This window comes from Ruditapes philippinarum, unplaced genomic scaffold (genome assembly GCF_026571515.1).
Source record: "Ruditapes philippinarum isolate M1 unplaced genomic scaffold, ASM2657151v2 ctg443_1_1_1_1, whole genome shotgun sequence".
NCBI classification, from domain to species: Eukaryota; Metazoa; Mollusca; class Bivalvia; order Venerida; family Veneridae; genus Ruditapes; species Ruditapes philippinarum.
The window spans coordinates 124,927-149,176 of NW_026856675.1; the positions used below are offsets into that span (position 1 = coordinate 124,927).

Consider the following 24,250-nt stretch of genomic DNA (forward strand, 5'->3'; position numbering starts at 1 on the left):
CTTCAATAAGATATGTGAGTCACCGTAAGGTTCATGCCGTTTATCGACCTTGTTCCTTTCTCTATTAAATCCAATGTAGCATCACGTGACGTACAGCAATCTCCATATTTCGGAAAATTACTGCATACATTTTTCTTATCAAAGTTGGAGTCCTAGTTGTGGAAATTTTGCAACAACTTTTGCTGTAATTGATTTACAAAAATATATTGTCGAACTTCTTTCGCTCGAACCCGTAGGGCACGTGCAAATCTGTCGAAGAGATCGGTAGTAATCGGTTGATTTTTTATGCATAAAAAGATCATACATTTCGGGTGCATGGGTGTGAAGGGTATCCCGGTTACATACGATACATGGTATATTATGATACAATTTACTTAGCCGCTTTTGAGCCCAACTACTTATTGTCTGCTTTAGAAAGGCGGTTGCTTAAAACATGTAACTGAGAAAAATGGTAAGTTTTAACAATTTTTCCTTGGCGGTTTAAGCCATGTTACTGCTGAATACAGGTGACCGCTGATTCAGGTTTTCCTGAAGATTTTTGTTTGTTTGTTTCATTTTACGCCTTTTCCCAACAGTATTTCAGTCATATGGGCGGGTAGTTTCCTAACCATCGTTCCTGGAGAGTTACACCAGTACTAGACTACCTTCCTCCGTGCTAAACTACCAAAGCATCTCCCGGGGATCGAACCCACGTCAGAGAGGTAACTGGATTAGAAGTCATCGATTCAAACCCCTCGACCACGGAGGCGGTCGTTCCTGAAGATAGCTTATCACCTGTTTATCCTATATAGACTGTACACCAAAAGCAGTTTCATGTCTTCTCCAGATATATTGAATGATCGTGTTTTAATTTTGCCACATGGCCTCAATGTTGCATTTGCGGAAACTTATGACATAAAACTTTTGTTGACGAACATTATACACAGAAATATTTAGTGCATTCGTTGGGTTTTATAATGTCAATATGATTTCGCACAAATTTAATTAGGAACTAAAACACGATCAAAACCAACGTTATATAACCAAATTTTTGTGCAAATGATAAGCGTACTATGCTTCATAATGATTTATACACTTATTGACTAATAAAATACGCTTAAATGTGCCGTAATTAAGCAAGAAACACACTGGCAGTACCAAAAGTTATCATAAGAACTCCAGGACATATTTTGAGTTATCACAAGAACTCCGTAACATTAGAAAAATTGGGTATACATTTATTAGCCCGGGCTTTATGTTTGCAACTCTCCACTATAATTAGGTGATTATGTATAGCAACGAAGAAGATCACAAATGAAAATGTCAATATGTACGAATTAGCAAATAATTTGGAAATTTTTCTCAAAACTACCAGATTTTTTTTTAAACGGCGACGAAATATGGACTAAAAGATTTTTTCTGAAACATAATTCAATATGTAGGGCAAGCTTAATTATCAAAGTTTAATTTAGCACCTCAAACTCCCCATTTAAAGTTAAAAATAACCATTATTTACGCGAGTTCTCCAAGTATATAGAAAGATTTCCACAGAAATCCGTAACGTTTTCCAGGAACTCCGTGACAGTTATCATAAGAACTCCAAACAAGTTATCATAAGAACTCCATCCTTCGTGTAACACTTCCTCCCCCGTGTAAATGGTTACTGTGAAATTTGGTGGTTTGTCGCAAAGAACATTTTCGTGGGTTCTTAAAATTTGTGGACCGTTTATTTTCCAAATGGTAAAATGTAAATAATGTGATGCAAAAATAATCTTACAACAAAATGGTCTCGGTTAAGGTCCGAGCAATTGAAGGACCAGTTGACCCACACTGCTGTGGGTTCGAATCCCGACAGGGACTTAGGATTCTTACATGTGAGGAAGGTATCCAGCTCGCTTACAGATCAATGATGATAACTACTCAGGTGCCTGTTCATGCCTGAAATTATGCATAGAGGAGAACTTGTGGTCCTTCACAGTAGGGGGTCCGTACTCTCAGTGCCTTAAGGAGGGGAATGCCCTCATATTAAACTTAGGACATACACACCTTCACGAGTAGAGCTGGAAAGTCGCCATATGACATACAACGTAAAATCAAACTTAAAAAAGTAGATACACAACACAAAATATACCAGGGTTCCATTACAATAAATAATAAGTAATTTATTGTGCTAAATCTCAGTTTATTACCATCTTCTATAATATAAATAAATTTCATGGAATCCTCATTTCTCACCTATGCCTGCAGATAATAATTGTTCAAGCAGAGTCAGGTAGGATAAGAAATAAACAATGGCAAAACCTTTTAGTCAGCTACCTGGATCACTTTGGCAACAAGTTTTATTTATAGACTGATGAAGGATGAGTGTACTGGAATATAAAAAAATGGAGGGAAGGAAAATAAGAAAGTGATGTTTTTCCCTTGTCTGCCATTCAACTGTAAATTAATGATTTCTAAGTATATGTGTTTTTTTGGTTACTGTTTGGCAATGGGTACATTTTAGTCATTCCATGTTTTGTAGTGTAAAGTTTTTGATGAGTCATTATGACATGCTGTGTTACACAATTTGTTTTTTTATAGACTGTGTATTCTTTTTATAAAAAAATGTTTGTTTATAAGGTAAAATAAAGTTATTTTGAGATCCAGTCTAATTAGGTCTTGTTCCTGTCTTTTTTATAAGAACAGAAAATATTTTATTCATAAAAAAAGGAATTGAACACCATTCTTCTTCCATACATGTATACAATTCAACAAAGGTCAATATATATGTACATTTTGTATGTAAATATATACATTGTATTGAAAATTTCACACACACAAAAATAATGGTGAATTTCTAGTTTTCAGCGACCAACAAACATAATCATGGTAAATAATTTTGTATTTGTAAGCTCTTGGTATCTGGGCAATTTCATTTCATTTAGAATTATTAAAATTGTTCTTAACTGACATAATAAACAAAAGAAAATTCATGAGATTGTATGAAATGACATTAATAAACTCTTAAATGAGTTTAAAAAGTAGTTAAAGAACTTTATTTTTAGGTCATTGACTTTAAACCACTTGCCTTTCCCCATTGTAAGTTCAAGCCAAGCCAGCGCCTTCGGATGCTTTCATGTGAGAAAGCTATCCAGCTAGCTTGTTGAAAGTTGAAAGTTCTACTCAGATGCATGTTTGTGCCTGAAATAATAGACAGAGGGGCACCTGAAATCTTTTTCCACCAGTATAGCTGGAAAGTGGCCGTATGACCTATAATTTGCTGGTTCGGCAAAAAAACCAACTCAAAAAATCCTCTAAAAATTTTTCTCATGAAAATTATAAAGATATAAACAAGAGAGTCAGTGTGTAATAAAAGAGGGGGTTTTTATATGTACTATCAATAACTTGGAAGTTTTTGATGCAGATAAAATGCCAAAAAATGATATTTTTTGCTGTAAGATATAACGGTTGATGCCAGAATAAGACAAATATAATGTTTAACTTTAATAAAATCACTGTAAAACATCTGTGATAAATCAAGAAATGCTACATAACTTCTTGATTTAAAGTAAAGGAAGCATGCCGTAGAAAAAGGTAAAACATTTCATGTATGTTTTTTCGAGAAACTTGCATTTTTCGATACATACCATATGTACTCTGTTGAGGCTACACTCCCTGTAAAAAGCCACTTGTCCATACATATATACATGTAGATTTATCAGTTATTGACATTGGTAATTAAATTTGATGTTTTTACAGAAAATATTTCAGAAAACGAAGTGAAAATTAGGATTTCACAAAGAAATTTCATATGACATGGCAATAATGCCAGCACTAAATGATTTCATATGAAAGTAATGCCAGCACCAAATGATTTCATGTAATGGCAGTGATGCCAGCACTTGATGATTTCATTTGACTTAGCAGTAATGCCAGCACTAAATGATTTCATATGACATGGCAGTAATGCCAGCACTTAGTGATTTCATATGACATGGCAGTAATGCCAGCACTAAATGATTTCATATGACATGGCAGTAATTCCAGCACCAAACAATTTAATATAACATGGCAGTAATGCCAGCACTAAATGATTTCATATGACATGGCAGTAATGCCAGCACTTAGTGATTTCATATGACATGGCAGTAATGCCAGCACTAAATGATTTCATATGACATGGCAGTAATGCTTCATATGACATAACAGTAATGCCAGCACTAAATGATTTCACAGGACATGGCAGTAATGCAAGCACTAAACAATTTCATATAGCATGGCAGCAATGCAAGCACTAAGTTATGATTTTGTAATTAAATATCAGTATAAAAGATTTTACCATAATCTCTTTACAATTTCAGTTTGGCTCATACTTTGGATACTCTGTAGCAGTTACAGATCTTGATGGGAACGGGTAAGTTTGATTGGCTAAAATACTAAATTCATATGAAATGAATATGGTAGTAATTTGCCTAGAAAAGTTTATGATGAAGACACAAAATCATTTCCATTGTAAATGGATGAAACTGTACTTAATTTTTTTGTTCCAGAACATTTTATAATGTTGACATACAAATATTCATGCATGTTAAATAACAGAGACAATTTTATGTTAAAACTCTTTCGAGAATAAACCATGAGATTATGGAACCAACATAATATTACTGTTGATAAATTTTAATTAAAATATAATTCATGAGATATAGCTTTATACCCTTTAAAATCCTTATAGCAACACTAGATATTTAGTTCCCTGTCATAAAAGAATATCTAAAGTCATTGGTAGGAGAGGATGTTCATGTTTTTATATCATTTTAGTTAAAACATTTTGATAATGTTTTATGTTTTATAATGAATTAATATAATTATAAAATATTTTTATTATTTACAGGTTGGATGATATCGTTGTGGGAGCACCTTTTTTCTCGGACTTTAGTACAGATAACTCTTATGAAACTGGCAGGGTCTACATTTTCTATCAAATGGCAAAGGTATATTATATTTTACATAGTGGTTTTAATACTTCCCTCCTTTGATTTTAATAATGAACAAAACAAATGGATGTTGTGTTAGAATAGATATTCTATGTTTTTTTAATTATTTTGCAAAGGCGTTTTGACTTACATGGTCTGCCTACTTAGTACAATAGGGAGATCATCACTCAGATTTGTTCACTGCTATAGCTTCAAGACACGCAAGCATTTTCAAATTTTTTCATGTGGGAAAGTTATCCAGCTAGCTTACGGAACGTTGGTGGCTCTACTCAGGTGTCCATTTATGCCTGAAATAAGCACAGAGGGGCACCTTAGGGCTTCCTCAACCAGTAAGGCTAAAAGGTTGCCATTAATATGACCTATACTGTGTTGATGCAACAATTAACCCAATCCCAAAAAAATCATATTTGTAAACCCCAGGTGTGTTTGTATGACCCACAGGCAAGGCAAAATTTCTATGACATTGATGTATTGTGTCCATGTCCCTCATTGCTGACTAAGAAATCATGTGGGATTAGCAGTTGGTCACTTGTGTTATTACTGGTTGTTTATCCAGGAAAATCAGTTTGCTGAACCGACTGTGGAAATATGACTGAGGATGTGTTGAAATTTGCTTAAAAACCCAGAAAAACAAGCAACTCTGCCTCTGACACAGTAAATTATATTAAGTAAACAAAAATTGAAGAAGTGTACGTTTTTAGCTGTATTTTTTGTGTGTGTGTGAATTCAAAATTTTTGATTTAGAATTACACCATATTTACAAAATGATTTGTGATAAGTTAGACTTTTATACATAGTTTGAATTTAGATTGATATAGGAAAGTTCTCTGCTAAAAAATAATTGATAAATTCTGCATATGTTTTGAATATATAGGTCAATGGGTCATTGGTAAGTCTACAATGCACTGTTATAGCGTGTGCAAATGCACTTTTTTCTGCAGTTTCTTTTTTCAAGGCACGAATTTTGTTTAAAACATGTTCAACTGTTTTTTATGCTATGTTAAAGTAACATTTTGCAAGTCATTTTCAGATGAGAAACTCAGAAAAAGCTGTGTTTTTAAAAAACAAACAATCAATTTTATGTTCAGTGAACATCCATTTTTTTGTATAAAAATGCATTTATGTTTTCTTATTGTTTTGTTTCTACTGAAAAATGACTTACAAGATTTTTCGTACATATATTGATAGATTTGTTATCAATTTATGGATTTGAAATTATGTCAGAAAGTGAGTTACATAGACAAGAGTACTTACCTGTAAGACTGACATCTTTGATCCACGTATAAGACGGCAAATACACTTTTGTCTTTAAAATGGAAGAAAAAATCCTCGTCTTATAATTGAGGAAGTATGCTATATACTTTATAATACTTAACATTTGTAACATCAAATTTCATTGGATAATCGTGACATTTATATAATCAATAATGTTTATAAACCACTTCTATGTATTTATAAATTATTTTTCAATTTTTCCTCAAATAAAGTTGTGGTGTATTATAAATTTGTTATAAAGATGACAGACAAGTTATATGGTTATATGGCCCTTGCTTTGCGGGTTTTGTTATATATGCTTACATCCATTGATATTTGGCCATATAACTTTTTAGATTTTTTTTTTTTTAAATGATTATATAAGTTAGGATGATTTTTTTTTTTAATGATTATATAATTATATAGGTTCATTGATGGTTATATTTATAGTTAATTGCATTGCTTATAATAATGCACCATTATTCAGCGGCCATATAACAGAGAGGGTTTTATATTCTCGGTAATAAAATATTCATGTTTCAAAAATGATTTGAGCCGCGTCACGCTGAAAGCAACATAATGAGTTTGCGACCAGCATGGATCCAGACTAGCCTGAGCATCCGTGCAGTCTGATCAGGATCCATGCTGTTCGCTATCAGTTTCTCTACTTGTAATAGGGTTGGTTAGCGAACAGCATGGATCCTCGAATCAGACTGCGTGAATGCGCAGGCTGGTCAGGATCCATGCTTGTCTCAAACCCATTATGTTGGTTTTGTTGTGACACAGCTCAATTTTATTGCTTTCTGTTTTGCAATATATTCAATATAGGTCAAAAGCTTTCCTTAAAATTTATAACTTGAAATAGAATCAGCTTTTTGATATAAACAAACAAAGTGAATGGTTTTAGAAATGCAGTTTTTTTGTTCAACCATTTGTTGAATTTTTATCTATCTTTTCTACTGACACTTTTACTAATAAAACTTTTACTAATAAAAGTAGAAATTATAACTCAAAAATATTTTAGTCTTTTAATATGAATGTTTTGAAGACTGTGTGATTTAAAGGGACTCCACTAAGGTGAAAAAAGCCTATAAACATAAATTTTAAAATTCTTACATAGGTCAAGTGAAGCACTTTAATGATAAAATCCGTAAAAGAAAATAAAGAAATTTTCTCAGAATTAAATTGAATATTGATTTTTCGTGTGATTCTTTAAGTCAGATGTGAGTGAAAAGCGTTTTCATTTTTGAGTCATTTTGCACAGCAAAAATGATTTTTCTGGAAAAACAGGGATAATGAATGATCAACAAGTTATAGGTCCAGACCTACATTAAACTGTATACAAATCTAGGAAAAATATTTCCAGCCGGCTGGTCATGTCAAAAAACTTCAGTGAAGTCCCTTTAATACAACTTTTAGAAACACTCCAGTATAAATGGTTTGTGAAGCATTCAAAGATATTTTGTAATGAACTTACAGGAGTCATTTAAATTTTAATATTAAGAAAGTGGACTTTAGCTCGAAATAATCATAACAATATTACACAGACTGGTTATAAGATTGACTAATATTTTATTTAATATAGACTGTATTTGTTTCTGTATTTAAACACAGTCTGGTATATCGCAGAAGAAGAAGAAGGATATAATAGATGGACATGATTCGCAGTCTAGATTTGGTCTCGCTGTGGCGGCCATCGGAGACGTGGATTATGATGGGTATAATGGTAAGTCGTGAAATACAAAGGTATAAAGTATAAAATTAATGTTGCGACAGCCACCACAAAATCATGGATATATTTATAGAAATCAAAAGTTGTATAGATAAAGATATAAAATAAGTTTTATCACATGAGCCACAGCAAAGGAATGCAATAAATCCATTCAATAAAAATTGATATTACACTAGTGTAATAACACTTTGACGTGATGTCATTTGCCAGAGGCTTGCATAATATAATTTTATTCAACTCATTCAATAAAAACAGTATTAAATCTACACTTGTTCAATAACCTCTATAAAATTTTGATATTGTGCATCAAGTAACAACAAAGATAAATGATATTCAGTATGGATATATTGTAGGCACCGACCCGATAAGGTCTATATGTCACCAGAAAAATTATTTTTAATACATAAGCTTATTGCAGAGTCATAATTTATGTATTTAAACCTGGCTAGAATTGTTTTAGTCAAGAAAAGATAAAAGTTAAAAAAGAAGTGATGTACAATGAATAATGCCATTTAAGTTTACATATCGATTGAACAGTATCAATAAACAGGGGCTCAACAAACATGTGTTTCAAGTTTCTCCTACATTTGAATTTTTTCTTAGTAAAATATATTTTTCCCTACAGACATAGCTATAGGTGCCCCGTACGGTGGTAAGGATGGACGAGGTGTGGTCTATATTTACCATGGTTCGATGAAAGGAATCATTACAGACGTACAACAGGTAGGTAGTACCTTTATACCTTTACAAATGTTTGTTATTTTAATTTGATCATCCTGTTTCATTGGCATTGGTTTAAACATTTATTTAAGCTCGATTGCGAAACAAGTTCTTGCAACTTATATTAATCACTTTCTAGTCAGCTTCCTGGAACCAACCAGTACTGGTGCCATATGAAGAATCATATGAGAGGCAGAAACCTTTACCACTAGGCCACCACTCCCATTCTTTGGAATAAAGAATGATACCAACTGTAATTTTCTATCCCATGATTTGATTTGTGATTACAAATAATGCATATGTAGTAAATGAATAAAACTTATATTTATTGCACCATTAACAAGTTTAATATATTAAAAGGACTTGTCCATCTTAATATGTAGACAAAACCTTTCCGCATTTTGAGGAAAAATTTCAAAATATTTATTGACTGAATAGTGAACAGTGCAGACTATGATTAGATAGCATGGGTGTGGTCTGCACTAATCATATGGTCAAGATTCAGTTGTGGCCCGTAGGCTTAGGGCTAACCTAAAAGACTTGTAACAAGCAAAATTAATGTTTAAATTTTGGGTGATGATGTGTTGATGAATTTAATTACAAAACAAGTATTATTTAATACTTATGTTCACAAATGTTCACAAGAGGAAAAGCTTTTTATGTTTTGATCTTTAGGGATTCAGTTTTTCACTATTTTAAATGAGAAGAGCACTTTCTTTCTATCCTGAACTATCTTTTTCCTATCACTTTATCCTGAACAATTTCAGGTTTATATCAAATTATTTAACAATGCAGTGTACATGTTGTTAGTTGAGTACATTTAGCTGAAGTGATCAAGTTTATATGACTGTTATATAGCGTTTGTTTAGCCAAATAATAGGGTGTAAGTCAAAGACTGGAGTTTATATAATGAAACATAATGATTCCTGATATATTTATACTATAATAATTGATATATTACAGGCCATCAAAGCTGATGATGTACTATCAGGGACGGAGACATTTGGTTGGTCAATTGCTGGCGGGATAGATATGGATGATAATGAATACCCGGATATCCTAGTTGGTGCTTATAACTCCAATAAAGCAGCTTTCCTCAGGTATATATTGAAATATTGTACTGTCACATGACTGTATTTTCTGACATTTTATTTGTATTGTTTATGAATATTGTAAAAAGTCAATGCATATTGCTATTATTTTGTGGTGGTTTATGGGAAAAGCGGTTAAATATAAGCCTTTTCCCAAGAAACAAAACTGTTGAAAATACATCAGACTTCACTAGTTTGATATGAATTGCACATTAGTAGTAGCTGGTTGCCATTATGAAATCTATATTGTGCCAAGCAAGTAAGACTTATTAAAAAGATTGCATAGTTTCATCCTAGGTCTTGCTATACTTTTCTTTGTAACAAATTTAAAGACGTTAATTTCCAATTTATGGTATCACAATTTTATCATTTTTCAGGAGCCGTCCTGTTGTTAGAGTGACACCCACTATAAGAATAGATCCACAAGATATAACGCTCGGACCAGAAAATGAAAAATGTGTGATTGGTGATGAAATGGCTACATGGTAAGTTATTGTATTGTTTGATTTGTGTAACATAAAAACACTTTTAAATGTGCAATCATGAACCTTGGAAAATTGACTTGTCATGATATGGCTTAGTTGTAAGACCAAGGGCATTAATTTGAAAGTTATATTTTTGGAGTTGTGTGACTTATGTCCCTTTCGTAGCTTAGTTTTTTTGTTAAAATTGGTTGTTAAATAGGTTTTCAATTGAGAAGTTATGTGCATAACAGTTGTTAAAACGTAATATCATTGAATATGTTTGTTTTAGCTTAAGCTTTTAAGAGAGCAAGCATTGAGACTGCATGAGGGGCTTTCCTTCTTTGTTTTATATTATTCACAGAGTAATTGTTTTATAGTGGCAGCATGGCCTAGTGGTTAATGTGTCAGACAAGTAATCTAAGGGTTGCTATCTGATTGAGTTCAAACCCAGTAATAGACAAGCTGTTGTTTCCTTTAGCAAGAAACTTTACACTGATTGCTCAGTACTGGTTGGTTTTAGGAACGGATTCCAGAGTTTTTCTATAAGCTCATATCCTGCTGCACAATCGAACTAAAATAAATTTGTATAAACCAACTGTTTTATATTTTCGACAGTGTAACAGTCTATACCTGTGTACTATATGCTGGCATTGGAGTACCCGGAAAGCTAGATTTTGAGGTGAAACTCAAGTTTGATTCATTGAAGAATGACACGAGTCGTGTTTATTTTATCAATGCAAGAACGAAACGTGAAGAAAAGAAAACTATTGAAGTGTTTAAGGACAGGCAAAAGTGCTTCTCTTTCTTTGGATATTTAGTGGTAAGATATGAAATGTCGGATTTGAGATTTTTTTATTATTTAAAAAATTCATTTGCTTAGATTTATTAATAGGGTTTCAAGACATATTATCATACAGATGGGGGTAAGAAGAGGTGCTTGTAGTTTTAACTTATAATCTTTATCTGAAACAATCAGATCTTCTTGCTTCCAAATGCTGGAGCAAGTGTTTTATCAAAATTCTTATTACATAAAGTTTTCAAATAATAGCACTAAGAAATAAGCTCTCGGGTAGGCTTTTTTTTCTTTTAAGTATCCTCTAAGTTAAACTCTTTTCTTTTTTTTATTTCAGAAAAATGTACGAGACAAATTGACACCCATTGTCGCCAAGTTCAGTTTTGACATAATTGAAAGGAAGTCTAGACAAAGACGCGAGGTGCAGCCAATATTAAACATGCGTATTCCGACTACCGTCACAGCTTCCGTAAGAAATTCAATTATCTCCCTTGATCTTAAATGATAATATGAGGGCTAAAATTATATTATTATAACTCCATGATTTTGTTGAATTTTAGCTGAATAGGGAGAGCATTCATTTTGTAATTAAATGGTTGCTGGTTTGATCCTTTGATGGGGTGAAGTTTTTCTATGATGACTGATCTCTGACATTCTCCAGAAAAGAAAATGTTCCGCAGAATACACATTATTGTGTTGTCAGCATATTGGCAGTGTGGAAAATTTTTCTAACATTCATTATTTTAACCAGTAGTTTCCAGATTAAGATTAGAAAAAATTGTAAAAGTTTTGTGATATTTATAAAAGGAATTTTGCTTTTTTATTTCAGGCCAACATTAGTAAGAATTGTGGTAAAGATAATGTATGTATACCAGATCTGTCTGTCACAGCCATGCAGTAAGTGATTTCTTAATTTATAATTTTAAATTCCTTAGTCTCTTCTTCCATCCTTTAATCAGGTATTTGGTCTGCTATTAGGTTAAACAGTGTTTCTGCCAGAGCGCGTTTTTGCGTTTTTGGCGCACTTTTTTCGGCCATGACGCAATGAAATTTAGTTAGTGCGTATTTTGTGACGCAAGATTTTCACCGTCGTTGATTTCAACACGAGTCGGATATACAGACTATAAACCGTCAATTCAGTATAAAAATGTACGGAATGTTTTCCGTGGGCTCCACTATAATTTTAATGAGAAATGAAATTTACCGAGTCCGTGGTCCGGCATTTAGCCAATTTCAACTTGTTAATAAACGCTTGCTTTTATACGATACTGCATATATTGAAAGCGCCCAGACAAAATTATTTATTTTGTTGTCGTCATATTCCGCGAACGAATGGAAAAAATGTCGTCTGCTCCAAAACAGCGGAGATTAACTAATTTTTTTACGCAAAACACACAAAATATTGTTGTTCATGACCAAAAAGAAGAATCAGATAAAAAAAATGTTGACAATGACCCTAATCCCCCGAAAGAAAAACAATCCATTACAAAAGTAAAAGTTGATCGTGAATTTCGTAAAGAATGGCTAACAAAATATCCATGGCTTTTGTATGAAAGTAACAAAATGACATGCAACATTTGCATCAGTGAGGGCAAAGACAATCCCTTTACAAGTGGTTGTACAAATTTTTCGCCATTCCACACTTGTTAGACATTTATCATCCAATCAGCACAGAGCCGCTGTGGAGGCCACGTCTTTGCGGAGAAGTATGAGTAAACAGACTTCTAGCATCATTTCTAAGCACTATGAAGCAGCCACAGGGGTGATGAAGTCTGTATACTGGCTTGCAAAAGAACAACTGCCAACATCTAAACATAAATCGCTGTTGCAGTTGCAAAAATTACAAGGGTGTAATTTTGTTGATGATATACTGGTGAATAAATTGACAAAAATAACTTTTTAAAAATATAACACAAAAACAAGTATTTAACAATATTTTATTCACATATAGTTGAACAACATGTTGGTACATATAAATCAAAATCAACTTTACAATAGCATGCTAACTGTAGGGCCTCTATAGATAAATTAATATAGGCTACATCAGAAAGGATAACTAGAAAGGATAACTAACTAGTTTTCTGTGCAAATAATATAACATGCAATAATTAGAATGTAGAAATAAATACAATAATAATATATATATTTAGAATTATAAAGAAAAAAAACAACAATGAAATATAAAAAATGTTTATTAGTTTTATTATAAATTTCATATTTACAATTTGACTTATGACTTAGAGTCACTGTAATTTAAAATTAAAAATGCAAAGTAATTATTCCTCTTGATCTTTTTAAGGTTGGTACAGCTACATACAGCTCAGATTCTGCTGCTGAAGAAATGCAAGATGCAATGGCCAGTGTTCTCCAAGATTCTTTAGATGACAAACTTTCTTCTAGTCCATTTGTTTCTATAATGCTGGATGAAAGCTGTGATATTTCTGTCAAGAAGAAACTACTTCTCTATGCAAAATCAGTCAATGAAAACTTTGACATTGAAACACATTTTGTAGACAATGTACAAATTCCAGATGGAACTGCAGATACTATTTTCAAAAATGTTCAATCAATACTGGACAGGCATAATGTTAAGTTTGAAAATGTCTTGGCTGTAGGTTCTGATGGAGCTTCAGTCATGACTGGTTCTAAGAATGGTTTTGTAGCATTGGTAAAAAGAAAAGTTTCACCATATGTCATAGGAGTTCATTGCATGGCACACAGGCTTGCCCTGTGTACCAGCCAAGCAGCTGATAAGGTAGCATACCTAAAAGATTACCAGAAAATTTTGTCTGATATCTTTTATCATTTTAAGAGGTCTGCTCTGCGTAGGGAGAAGGTTAAAGAAATTCAAGTTTTACTTGAAGAGCCCCAGTTACAGTATAAAGAGCTTCACAGTGTGAGATGGTTCTCAATGTATGCTGCCTTAGAAGCAGTATATAGAACATGGGGTTCTCTTGCAACTTATTTTGAATCTGAAATGGAATCAAAAAATGATAGTGTAGCAAAGGGGTTCTTTAAAAAAATAACCACCTTTACATTTATTGCATGTACATATTTACTCATGGATATTATTCCAAAGGTAACACAACTCAGCATGTTCCTACAAAAGGATAATCTTGACCTTGCCATGATAAGACCCACTGTTGAAAGTGTTGTGCAACAACTTACATGGCTTAAAATAAATGATGGTACACACTTGTCTAAATTAATGTCAGTTGCATCACCTGAGAAACTAACTGAATTTAAGGGAGTCAGAGTCACTGACACACCAGTTTTTCGACAGCAATTTAAGAAAATACGTACACAGTTTTTGAACTGTTTGATTTTAGAGATAGAAAGAAGGTTCCCAGCTGAGGCAACTGACATTATATCAAATATGGCAGTATTGTGTCCAAGGGGTCTCTCCTTGCTATCTTTAGAAGACAGAAAGGAGTATGGAGCTAGTCAGATGAAGACCTTGGTGTCCTATTATGGTACTTGTAATTCTGACACATGGGTAGAACCTTTTATTGATGGCACTGAAGCTTTACTAGAGTGGGAAAAGTGTAAGGACCTTATTGTACAGCAAAGATATCCCTGTCACACTCTTCAGTCTATCTGGAAACTTCTGAGTGTTCAGCATCCTGGTGCTTTCCCCAATTTAGTAAAGCTTGCAATGGTAGCAGTCTTGGCCCCACTGCAGACTGCCACAGTTGAAAGGGGCTTTAGTGTTCAGAATAATATCAAAGGATCTGGAAGAAACAGGTTGTCTTCAGACAGACTTAATGTATTGATGAGAATCAGTTTGGGTCCAAATATTGAAAACTTTGAGTTTGCTAAGGCAGTGAACAAATGGAAAGAATCCAAAGAAAGACGCCTGTTCTCTGGCAAGAAGTAAAGTGCCTTAGAAAATAAAACTTATAAAGTGTTACCTGTTGTTCTTTACATTTTTGTTCAATTTATTGGCATGACCCTTATGAATTTGAAATGACCCCTAAAATTTAATACAGGGGGTCATAAAAGACCCTCAGAAAATCAGAGCTGGCAGAAACACTGGGTTAAATGTCTTTTTGTTAGATTTATGGTACTGTACTTCAGACTAAAGCCTTGCATTTAGGTCTTTGGTGCTTTAGTTAATAAGGACTTCGGACTTCTTCTAAAAACTGTATATATTTGTTTTATTTCCTTTATGAGTCAGGACTATATACACATTGCATGGATTTGTTCTGTATATTTTAGGACTTCAGATTTGTACATACTGTTTGGACTTGTATGTTGATTTTAGGACTATATAATTGTTCTGTTTTTAGGACTCGGGACTCATACACACTTGGTCAAGATGACAAGATTGAGATTCTAGTGTTTGTGGAGAACCGTGGAGAAGATGCATTTGAAGCTACACTAAATATAACATTTCCTCCTGGAGTTGAGTTTTATAAGAATAAAAATATAAAATATGTAAGTAAAACACTTAACATGCTAAATTTGTACTAGCCTGCTTTGAATTAAGAATTGTTTATTGGTCATGTAAGGGATTTTAATTTCAAAGAAATAACTTATTAACAGAGATTGAAAATTCCACTCGTCCGCTTGTAATTAAGAGTAGAATTTAAGAGAACTTGATGCTGGACAGGTAGAAAGATGTTGCCTGTACATTGGATTTAAAAGCTACTTGTCCTGCAGGACGAGTGACTCTGAAAATATTTTCGATGCCTGATTAATAAGTAAATCACCCAGTATAGAACATAGCTAGATCACACATAATAATATGTAGGCTAGCTTGGCTCTTTACTGGTAGAAAATATACATTGTATCTAATATGATGGCAGTTGGTGCTAAAAAAGATAGAGCTTATAGAATTAGACATTATTTCTTTAAATATTATCATCTTTTAAGTTGAATAAAAAATTAAAATGAACATGTGGTTTGTGTTTCCTTAATACTGTATTATTCATAAACTAAATATATAATTATATCCATTATAATAATATTGGAGGTGATTTTTTTAACCCTCAGACCTGTTTATAACACCATATAATGAGGACTTTGGAAAAAGGTGGTCCTTATTCACAAGGTTTCTCTTGAAAAAGGTGGATTTTACAGTCTGATAGTTTATACAAGTAAATATTGTGCTTATGTAGAGTAACTGTTCTTTTACTTAGAAATTATTGGCAACTAGATTTTTTTTTTACAGAAGAGACTTAAGACTTAAGGTGAAGGTTTTGCGTAACTTTGAAGGAATTTAAGTCTATGTAATTGATTTGAAACATTTGTTGTTTTTCCAGGAGATTCAAATGTCATGTTCAATATTTAGAAATGAGTCGTACATTCTTTGTGATCTTGGAAATCCATTACCAGCAAAATCTAGGGTAAGTCTATTTGGTACAAATACTTATTTAAATAGTAAACCAACTGCCTGTGAATTCAGAGATCAGGCAAGTTAGTTTTGCTGAGATTTGTCACATATTATATTCATATGCCGAGAGACAACACATTCTTTATTGAGTTAACTGTCATAATTATATCAAATTCTATTTATTATGTAGGTCTCTTTATGGGGTTACAGATTTTATTCTATTCACAAGTTTTGAGTGGAATTTACCAAAGCTATGGTACAACAGTTATTAGATTTAAGGCCTGAATTTAATTCAAATGTATTTTATGTGTGTTTATAGTGCCTGATATAATTCATGATAAAATCTTTTCTCTCTTAAAAATGATGCTGATCATTATTGGCATTGTAGTATGCTAGGTGTAAATAACTGCAACATATAATGTTGATGGTAGTCGTGGAGGAGTTATCTTTCTTATAAAACAAAACACCATTTATAAACATTAACATTTCACTGACTTTGTGAAAGGATCATTTATATTTAACCTTTTCGCTGCCACAGAGCTATTTATTTATTGATTACCTATTTGCAAGAAGGTTTTCTAAGAAATTACTATATTATTAATTAATATAATTATTATAATTTGTTATTAGTATTATAATAATTATATATGTTTCCAAATCTGCTAGTATATAATAATTGTCGATGGTATAATTATCTATATATTTATTATTATTATAATTATTGTTATTATAATTATTATTATTATTATTATAGAAATGACAAAAGTCGTCCATATGGCAAATACGCCGAAAATAATGACAGTGAAAGGGTTATTGACTTATATGACACATTAACCCATTACTGCATGAGCATTTTGTGAAAAATTGCTGTTTTCATTCAAAAGTATCCCGTAACAAGTTCAAATTGCTATAAAACTATAAAAATTGCTTCAATACTAATCAAACTTGGCACAAATGTTGACTGGACCATTGCCTTTGTAACAACATGTATCTTTTGGATAGGGGGCGGCGCTGAAAAAGTGGTCACTTTTTTAAACAACATTTCTCAAACAAAAACAAGTTTTGGGGGCCTAAATAAGACATTTTTTCCGATTTGATACACATCAAAAGGGGTGGGGGGTGAAAAAGGCATTTAAAGGTGTTGAAAAAGGCATTTAAAGGCGTGTACATCTGGTAATGGGTTAATTTATATTTTTCTTACTTTATGAAACAATCATTTAATTTCAAGCACTAAGACTATTTTATTACTTGGTGATATAATATTGTGAAAAGTAACGTTGTAGTTTCTACTTCAGCATTACATTATTACATATTATTATTGTATAAACTTAGTTTTTAGGTCTTTAGAAAGTTAACATGGATTACAGACAATTTTTCTGAGACAGTCTGCATTGTGACACTTATTGTGTCATGCACCCTGTATTGCGATACCCTGTACAATCACCTTAGTGCAGTAACAGAATAAGTCTTTATATAATTTGATAGGAGTTAATTAGTTTTTGCACTAAGGTGACAACATATGGTATCATGAGATTGTTTCACCCTTATGAAAGATACAATTTACTGACTAAATTTTGAATCTATACATGTACATGTATAATCATATTTTCCTGGCTGAGTAAACTGTTTATTTATATTTGCAGACCAACTTTACACTGATAGCTACTCCAAAATCTATCAATGATTCTGTTGCTGAGTTAATTCTAAAGCTACAAGTTAACAGGTATTATTTTTTTCTAATCTTTACTTTTTTTAAAGAAAAATTGGAGCTATTGCTGCAGTCACAGTATTTTTGAAGTCCAAATAAAATTGATCACATGTTTTATTATTTAATGGATTATTTTCATACTTAAAGATGACAACCCTTTAGACAAGACCTTTAAGTAGACCTTACTGAATGTATTATACTGATAGAAGGCTAGATTGAACTTGACCATGACCCATTAATGACCTTGACCTCAAAGGTCAAATTTATTGAATTCCCTTGTGGTTTTGGTGTAACTGAACTATCATCTTAATACTTGGACTTAACAATGTTTAGGAAATTTACCATAAAAAAGGTTGAATCTTAAATCTTAACAATAATAGCCTATGCACAAAATAAGTTGTTACAAAATGAAATGTTCATTTGATGATGTGTCAAGAATTTCTCTTTATTTTTTTTTTCAGTTCAAATGCAGAGAACATCACAGATGTGTCAAACAACTTGGTTTTTGTAAACATACCTATACAACAGAGAGCGAATCTAAGACTTGGAGGGTAAGTTAATAACATTATTATGATTAAAAAACATACCCAAAAAATACAGTATAAGACACTTGCAACGTTTTGATTAAGGTCACATATGTTAATGAAATTGAATGTCTATGGTAACTCTTCTGGAAGGGTCACTCTGTTAGCTTTACCAGCTCTACCAGTAAAAATACTTCAACAATTTTGTTACTTAACCAAAATGGTCACTTCTATGTCAAAACGACATCTTATTGCAGTGACGGGTTACGTTCTTATAAATTTAATAGGAGTTAACCAGTTATTGCACTGAGATGACAATAAGTGGTAAGGCTACCTTTGTTACCTCGTCTCATCTTTAGTAACTCTACAAGAAAGATCACTTATGTTAAGTTTCCAGTCATATTTTCATAAGAAAGGTAATCTTGGGCACATTACTGGAAATAAAAAAGGGTACATTGAACTGTTTTGATTAAATTAGCATTAATAGATTGAATCCTGAATTTATGAAAAGAAGACATCTGATTACTATGCCTTATTTCATTTACATTATGAACATAAAATAATGGAATCCTGAACTTAGGAATTTATGATAAAAAAGTATATAATTATAATGGTTTTATTTGAAGGACATCAAGGCCAGAACAGTACATATATTCAGAGAAGGCAGTTCGGTTATACAGGGGCTCGGCTGAGATAGGACCAGTGTTAGAACATGAATATGTTGTAAGTATAGCTTCCTGAGAGGTCTGGTACACACTTATTTAAATATGAAATTGTTGATTTTATATCTTAAGATTTAAGCTTGGACTAGTCTATGTGGGCATTGCATTTAACATTCCTAACTTATGGATATTTCCTACTTTTCGTGACAATGTTGATTAATGAAAAGTGAACAGTGCACAGTAATATTTTAATTATTAACTCTGACTGCTTACATAATATATTTCATTACTATGCCTGCTTACATATTTATATTTCATAATGTTTATATGATATTTGACTGTTACAGCACCATATTTGGTGGGTAAAATTAAATAAATATCTGTATACAGTCCTGCCAAATGGCACAGGAGGGATGGAAGCCCTCTCACATAATTATATTGTTAAAGGAACACAAGGGACATAATCATCTACTTGTGTTTTATTTTATTACAGTTAGAGAATCGTGGACCAAGTGGTGTGAAGACAAGTCTGTTAAAGATAGAATGGCCCGGTGAAGACGAGAATGGGCTGAAGTTTCTTGAAATGATTGACAAACCTATCGAGTCCAGGACTGATATTAGCTGCCGTGTTTATAATACATCGGTAAGATATCATTCTTTAGTTATTCCTGACACCCATTAATTTGTTTAATGAATTAATCCCGATTTGAAGTTTCTTGAATTGATTGGCAAGCCTATCGAATCCAGGACCGATATTAGCTGCCGTGTTTATAATACATCGGTAAGATATCATTCTTAAGTTAATCCAGACACCCCTTAATTTGTTTAATGAACTTATCCTGATTAGAATTTGGAATCCTCCAATGTTATAATTTAGGGGGGTGGGGTGGTATCAAAATGTTAAAATTCTCTAGCAGATAGTATAGAGTAGTGTTAGACTGTAAGGAAGTGCTTGTAGGCTCTGTGCAGGCAAGTTATCTTGAACTTACTGTCAGAAAGTTGAAGTAAAAAAAATTTGAAATGCTCTTTTATCCTGAATTTGGGAAAGAAGATATTTATAAACCAAATAATAATATTCATTACAGTGGTATGATACTATGAAGTTTTTTTTTTTTCATAAAAGAAAATTCAAGAACTAGTATCATAGAGTAATTTGGAGTTGCCTTTTTACATTTACAAAATTAGTGATAGCACAATTTTAGAGGACAAAGTAATTATTTTTTAGAATGTATTTTTACTTTAGGAAGATGAAAATGGAAATGAAACTGTAAGTCTGTGGTCACATCAAATTTTGTAAACACTCTTGTCTGTATCATAACTGAATATATTTATCTTTTGCAGTTTTACATATATATCATGCTTTCTGCACATTTATACCTTTATTGAATTATTATCTATCTTATTTATTATTTTATATGTACTTTTCATGTTTCTCATGTTTATTTTTTAATTCTTCCTTCACTATTACAAACTTAAGCTATTTGTGTTTTTATGCTTTACTTCTTTCAATACTTCACATTTACTCTAGAACTTAAAGAAAACTTTTCTAAATATTAACATGTATATCTGCGGGTTTTAAGTAAAACTGTTCAACATGATAAATTTAAAGAATCCTTTGAACTTGAAGATCATGAACTAGAAGAAATCAACTGAATTCAATGAAATTGAAGAATTCATATAATTTTACTCAATAAACTTAAAAGAATAGCTTTAACTGAAAGAATCAGTGTTCACTAAGAAATCAACTGAATTGAATGAACTTTCTGAATTAATATGAACTCAATAAACTTTAAAAAAAAAAAATGGAAAAAATTTAGAAAAAATAAAATCTTGATGGAAAATATTACATGATGGATTCATCTTTTAAAGATATTTAGCAAAGTAAATGGTTAATTTATGTTTTATCTGAAGTATACTTTCCTTTCATTTTGCCAAGAATAATATTGATTAGTAAATCCAATATGTATTATTTTAGGTAACTACATACTCTGATACCAACGGTAATAATCCCGTCATCGTTCAACAGAGAAATGTCGGCACGGAGAATCAATTAAAACGTCATACAAGGGAGACAACTGATGATAGCGATGATGATAATAATGTAGAAAAACGCGACGTGGAAAAACGATCTAGCAAAGAGTTGAAAAGAGTCGTAAGTGATCTGAAATTGTAATAACATTGTGTCTAAGAAAAATTGTTTCAAATGAATATCTAAATTGTTGGTATATCTTTTGTGATATCAACCATAGAAAAGTAATTGCCACAATCTTTCAAAAAAATTGAATGCTACTGATAAATTTTAAAGGAGTCTCATTTACAGAAATATCCATGGAACTTGTGGATTATTGATTATATTTGATTTTTGCATAGTAAAATATAATTTTGAACACTATCATGGTAAAATGTAAAGTTATTTTGACTTTTACCAGTGCACTCATCATTTACACTCGGATTGGCATAATGTCAAACAAAAGTTTCTTCGCATCCAGCCATTGTTATTGTCTTATTTAAGAAAAACTTATTACTAAGGATTTGCTGTTTTTCACCTGCAATGTTGTCATACTGCAGTATGTCCCTTAACTGACAAAACATTGGAATGTGTGGGCATTCTAAAGCCACATTTGTAGTTTTACTTTATAATTGCAATGAGTAAACTAATAAATTATGTCACATTATAAGTAAATGTATATATGAATATTACAGGGGTGTGTAACTGGTAAAGCAGGGTGCGTGTTTGTACAATGTACTATAGGATATATGGAACCTAAAGACACTGTTAGTATTAAAATAAGATCTAGAGTATGGACGACCACTCTAATAAGTGTAAGTACAATTTACCTTTATCATGTAAGTTTGAATATAGAAATCAACTCCAGTTTCAATTAAAAAATGTAATTTATTAATTTATTTTGTATTAATCATATAATTCAAACATTATTATTACAGGGCCAATCATTTTGTATGTTGTGTAATTATGTTGATGTAAAAGAATTAATGTACAAATTTATATAAATTATTATTTTACGTTATATCATATAATTCAAATATTATTACAGGGCAAATCCTTTTGTATGTTGTGTAATTATGTTGATGTAAAAAAATTAATGTATATAAATTGTATATTGTGTAATTATGTTGATGTGAAAGAATTTATATATATTTATATGATGCAATAAAATATTAGTAAACTAAAAAAAGAAACTCAAACATTTCAACAAAAGTTACCTTTTCTACTGTTACAATATATAATGAACAACAACTTATATATTTTTGATAAAATTTTAAAAACAACATTTTGGTTAGAACAAACAAACAAAATGGCTTATGTTGTTACCACATGGTAAATATATCAATGATAATTGCTATATCTTTGATCACTGTATTTTGAACAATGGTGCATTGTGAATCTGTTATAACCAACGATTTAGATTGGATAAACCAATTTGCCAAGTTTGGGTTGACGTCTATTTAAGAATTTGGAAATAGAAAAATTATTTACATTAACAATGAACAGTTCCAATTTTAACACAGGATAACACCCCCTCTCCCCCCTCTCCCCCCCTCAATTATACAGACTTGGCATAGTAAGTAAGGGTCAACAGTGAACAACATTCAGTCATTGCAATTGCCCAGAGTATTAATTTTTGTTCTTGACTCTGAATTTTAAGTTTACAACTTTTCATTTCTTTTCGTTTTTAGAAAAATTTTGCAGCCCCGTTTTACTTTGTAAGTAAAGGTACAGCAGAGGTTTTGTCAATGCCTTATACCAATATGAAAGTTGCGACAGGCACTTATACAAAGACAACATTTGATGTAAGTATTGTACTTCATAGTGTTTAAAGGTACAGGCCCCAATAAGCATGTATGGGAGCAATTATAATATGACATGTTCGCAAGTATGTCTTGTTGGACGTAAAATGACTATGATAGAATGCATGTTAACAGGGACTAAATTTGTGTAAGATTTGGCAGAAGTAGTAATTAGAAAAATTAAAAGAAGGAAAACAACAAAATTTCTAAGATAACATTGAGATAAGTTATCATATCTTGACATTTTTATGTAGTTTTTCAATTTTATTTATTTGAAGACTATAACTATAGAAGCAACACTTTCAAATCTGATAAATGAATTTCTACATATTGAAGTTACAGCATATGTCATGGTATATAGTTTAATTGAACTGTTCACTAATTGGACAGGAAATGCTTGAGTGGCTAAATACAAAGTAGTTAAACTATAAGAAGGATTGTAAATTTCCAAGTAATGCAGATTGACCATGCACAAAATCATCACTAAACCTGTGTGCAAAATACTTAGTTAAATACATTATTCTGGAACATTTTATTCTTGGTATATTTATTATGTACATGTATAAATTATAATTATGATGTTACACTTCAGGTTACAACATACGTAAATCCAGAAAAATTACATCCTAAACGTAGAGGTATAGAGGCATGGATCATCGCAGTAGCAGTTTCAGCAGGGTTACTTCTTCTTTTCTTACTTATTGTTCTTCTTTGGTGGGTAAGTATACTTTAAATAAGGTTTATCATAGTATATTATTATTGACTTAGTAGCTATGACTTGACCATTGCCATAGATTGCTCTTTTTTCCCACTGGAGTATACAATTTTACAAATACAGATTCTTTAATGTAAGGAAGCTTACGGAATGTCAGTAGTTTTACTTAGGTGCATGTTTGTACCTGAAATAATGTACAGAGGGGCACGGCGCCTGAGGTCTTTCCCCACCAGTAAAGCTGGAAAGTTGCCATATGACCTTTATAGAGTTGATGCAATATAAAACCCAACAATTGTCCTAGAGTTATTTTATGAATACAAACCAGGTCCATTCTATTGAAAATGAAATTTGAACACATAGCAGTGAGTATTGAATTGTTAAAGATATGTCGAAGGAGAATCCCATTTATATTTACCATAACGATGGATGTCTAAAGTGACTCCTTGCCTTCATAACTGCCTTAACTCAACACCAAATTTCTGTTAGAGAT

At 31.9% G+C, this 24,250-nt stretch overlaps 1 protein-coding gene across 6 annotated transcripts in view; it reads left to right on the forward strand.

Annotated features, from left to right (window-relative positions):
* The window catches only part of LOC132747290 (integrin alpha-V-like), a 78,682-nt gene that overhangs the window by 48,718 nt on the left and 5,714 nt on the right, over nucleotides 1-24,250 (forward strand). For 4 of the 6 annotated variants that reach the window (XM_060736622.1, XM_060736624.1, XM_060736626.1 and 1 more), the window contains 21 exons: nucleotides 4,320-4,372; nucleotides 4,850-4,949; nucleotides 5,827-5,841; nucleotides 7,821-7,932; nucleotides 8,564-8,661; nucleotides 9,622-9,758; nucleotides 10,127-10,234; nucleotides 10,829-11,033; nucleotides 11,344-11,475; nucleotides 11,836-11,903; nucleotides 15,296-15,443; nucleotides 16,271-16,354; nucleotides 17,985-18,064; nucleotides 18,511-18,600; nucleotides 19,200-19,296; nucleotides 19,729-19,878; nucleotides 20,479-20,502; nucleotides 21,211-21,387; nucleotides 21,939-22,058; nucleotides 22,935-23,048; nucleotides 23,638-23,763. In XM_060736622.1, the coding sequence (XP_060592605.1) occupies nucleotides 4,320-4,372; nucleotides 4,850-4,949; nucleotides 5,827-5,841; nucleotides 7,821-7,932; nucleotides 8,564-8,661; nucleotides 9,622-9,758; nucleotides 10,127-10,234; nucleotides 10,829-11,033; nucleotides 11,344-11,475; nucleotides 11,836-11,903; nucleotides 15,296-15,443; nucleotides 16,271-16,354; nucleotides 17,985-18,064; nucleotides 18,511-18,600; nucleotides 19,200-19,296; nucleotides 19,729-19,878; nucleotides 20,479-20,502; nucleotides 21,211-21,387; nucleotides 21,939-22,058; nucleotides 22,935-23,048; nucleotides 23,638-23,763 (2,238 nt within the window). The remainder of the gene's footprint in view (nucleotides 1-4,319; nucleotides 4,373-4,849; nucleotides 4,950-5,826; nucleotides 5,842-7,820; nucleotides 7,933-8,563; nucleotides 8,662-9,621; nucleotides 9,759-10,126; nucleotides 10,235-10,828; nucleotides 11,034-11,343; nucleotides 11,476-11,835; nucleotides 11,904-15,295; nucleotides 15,444-16,270; nucleotides 16,355-17,984; nucleotides 18,065-18,510; nucleotides 18,601-19,199; nucleotides 19,297-19,728; nucleotides 19,879-20,478; nucleotides 20,503-21,210; nucleotides 21,388-21,938; nucleotides 22,059-22,934; nucleotides 23,049-23,637; nucleotides 23,764-24,250) is intronic. The other 2 variants (XM_060736623.1, XM_060736625.1) reach the window with 2 other exon arrangements.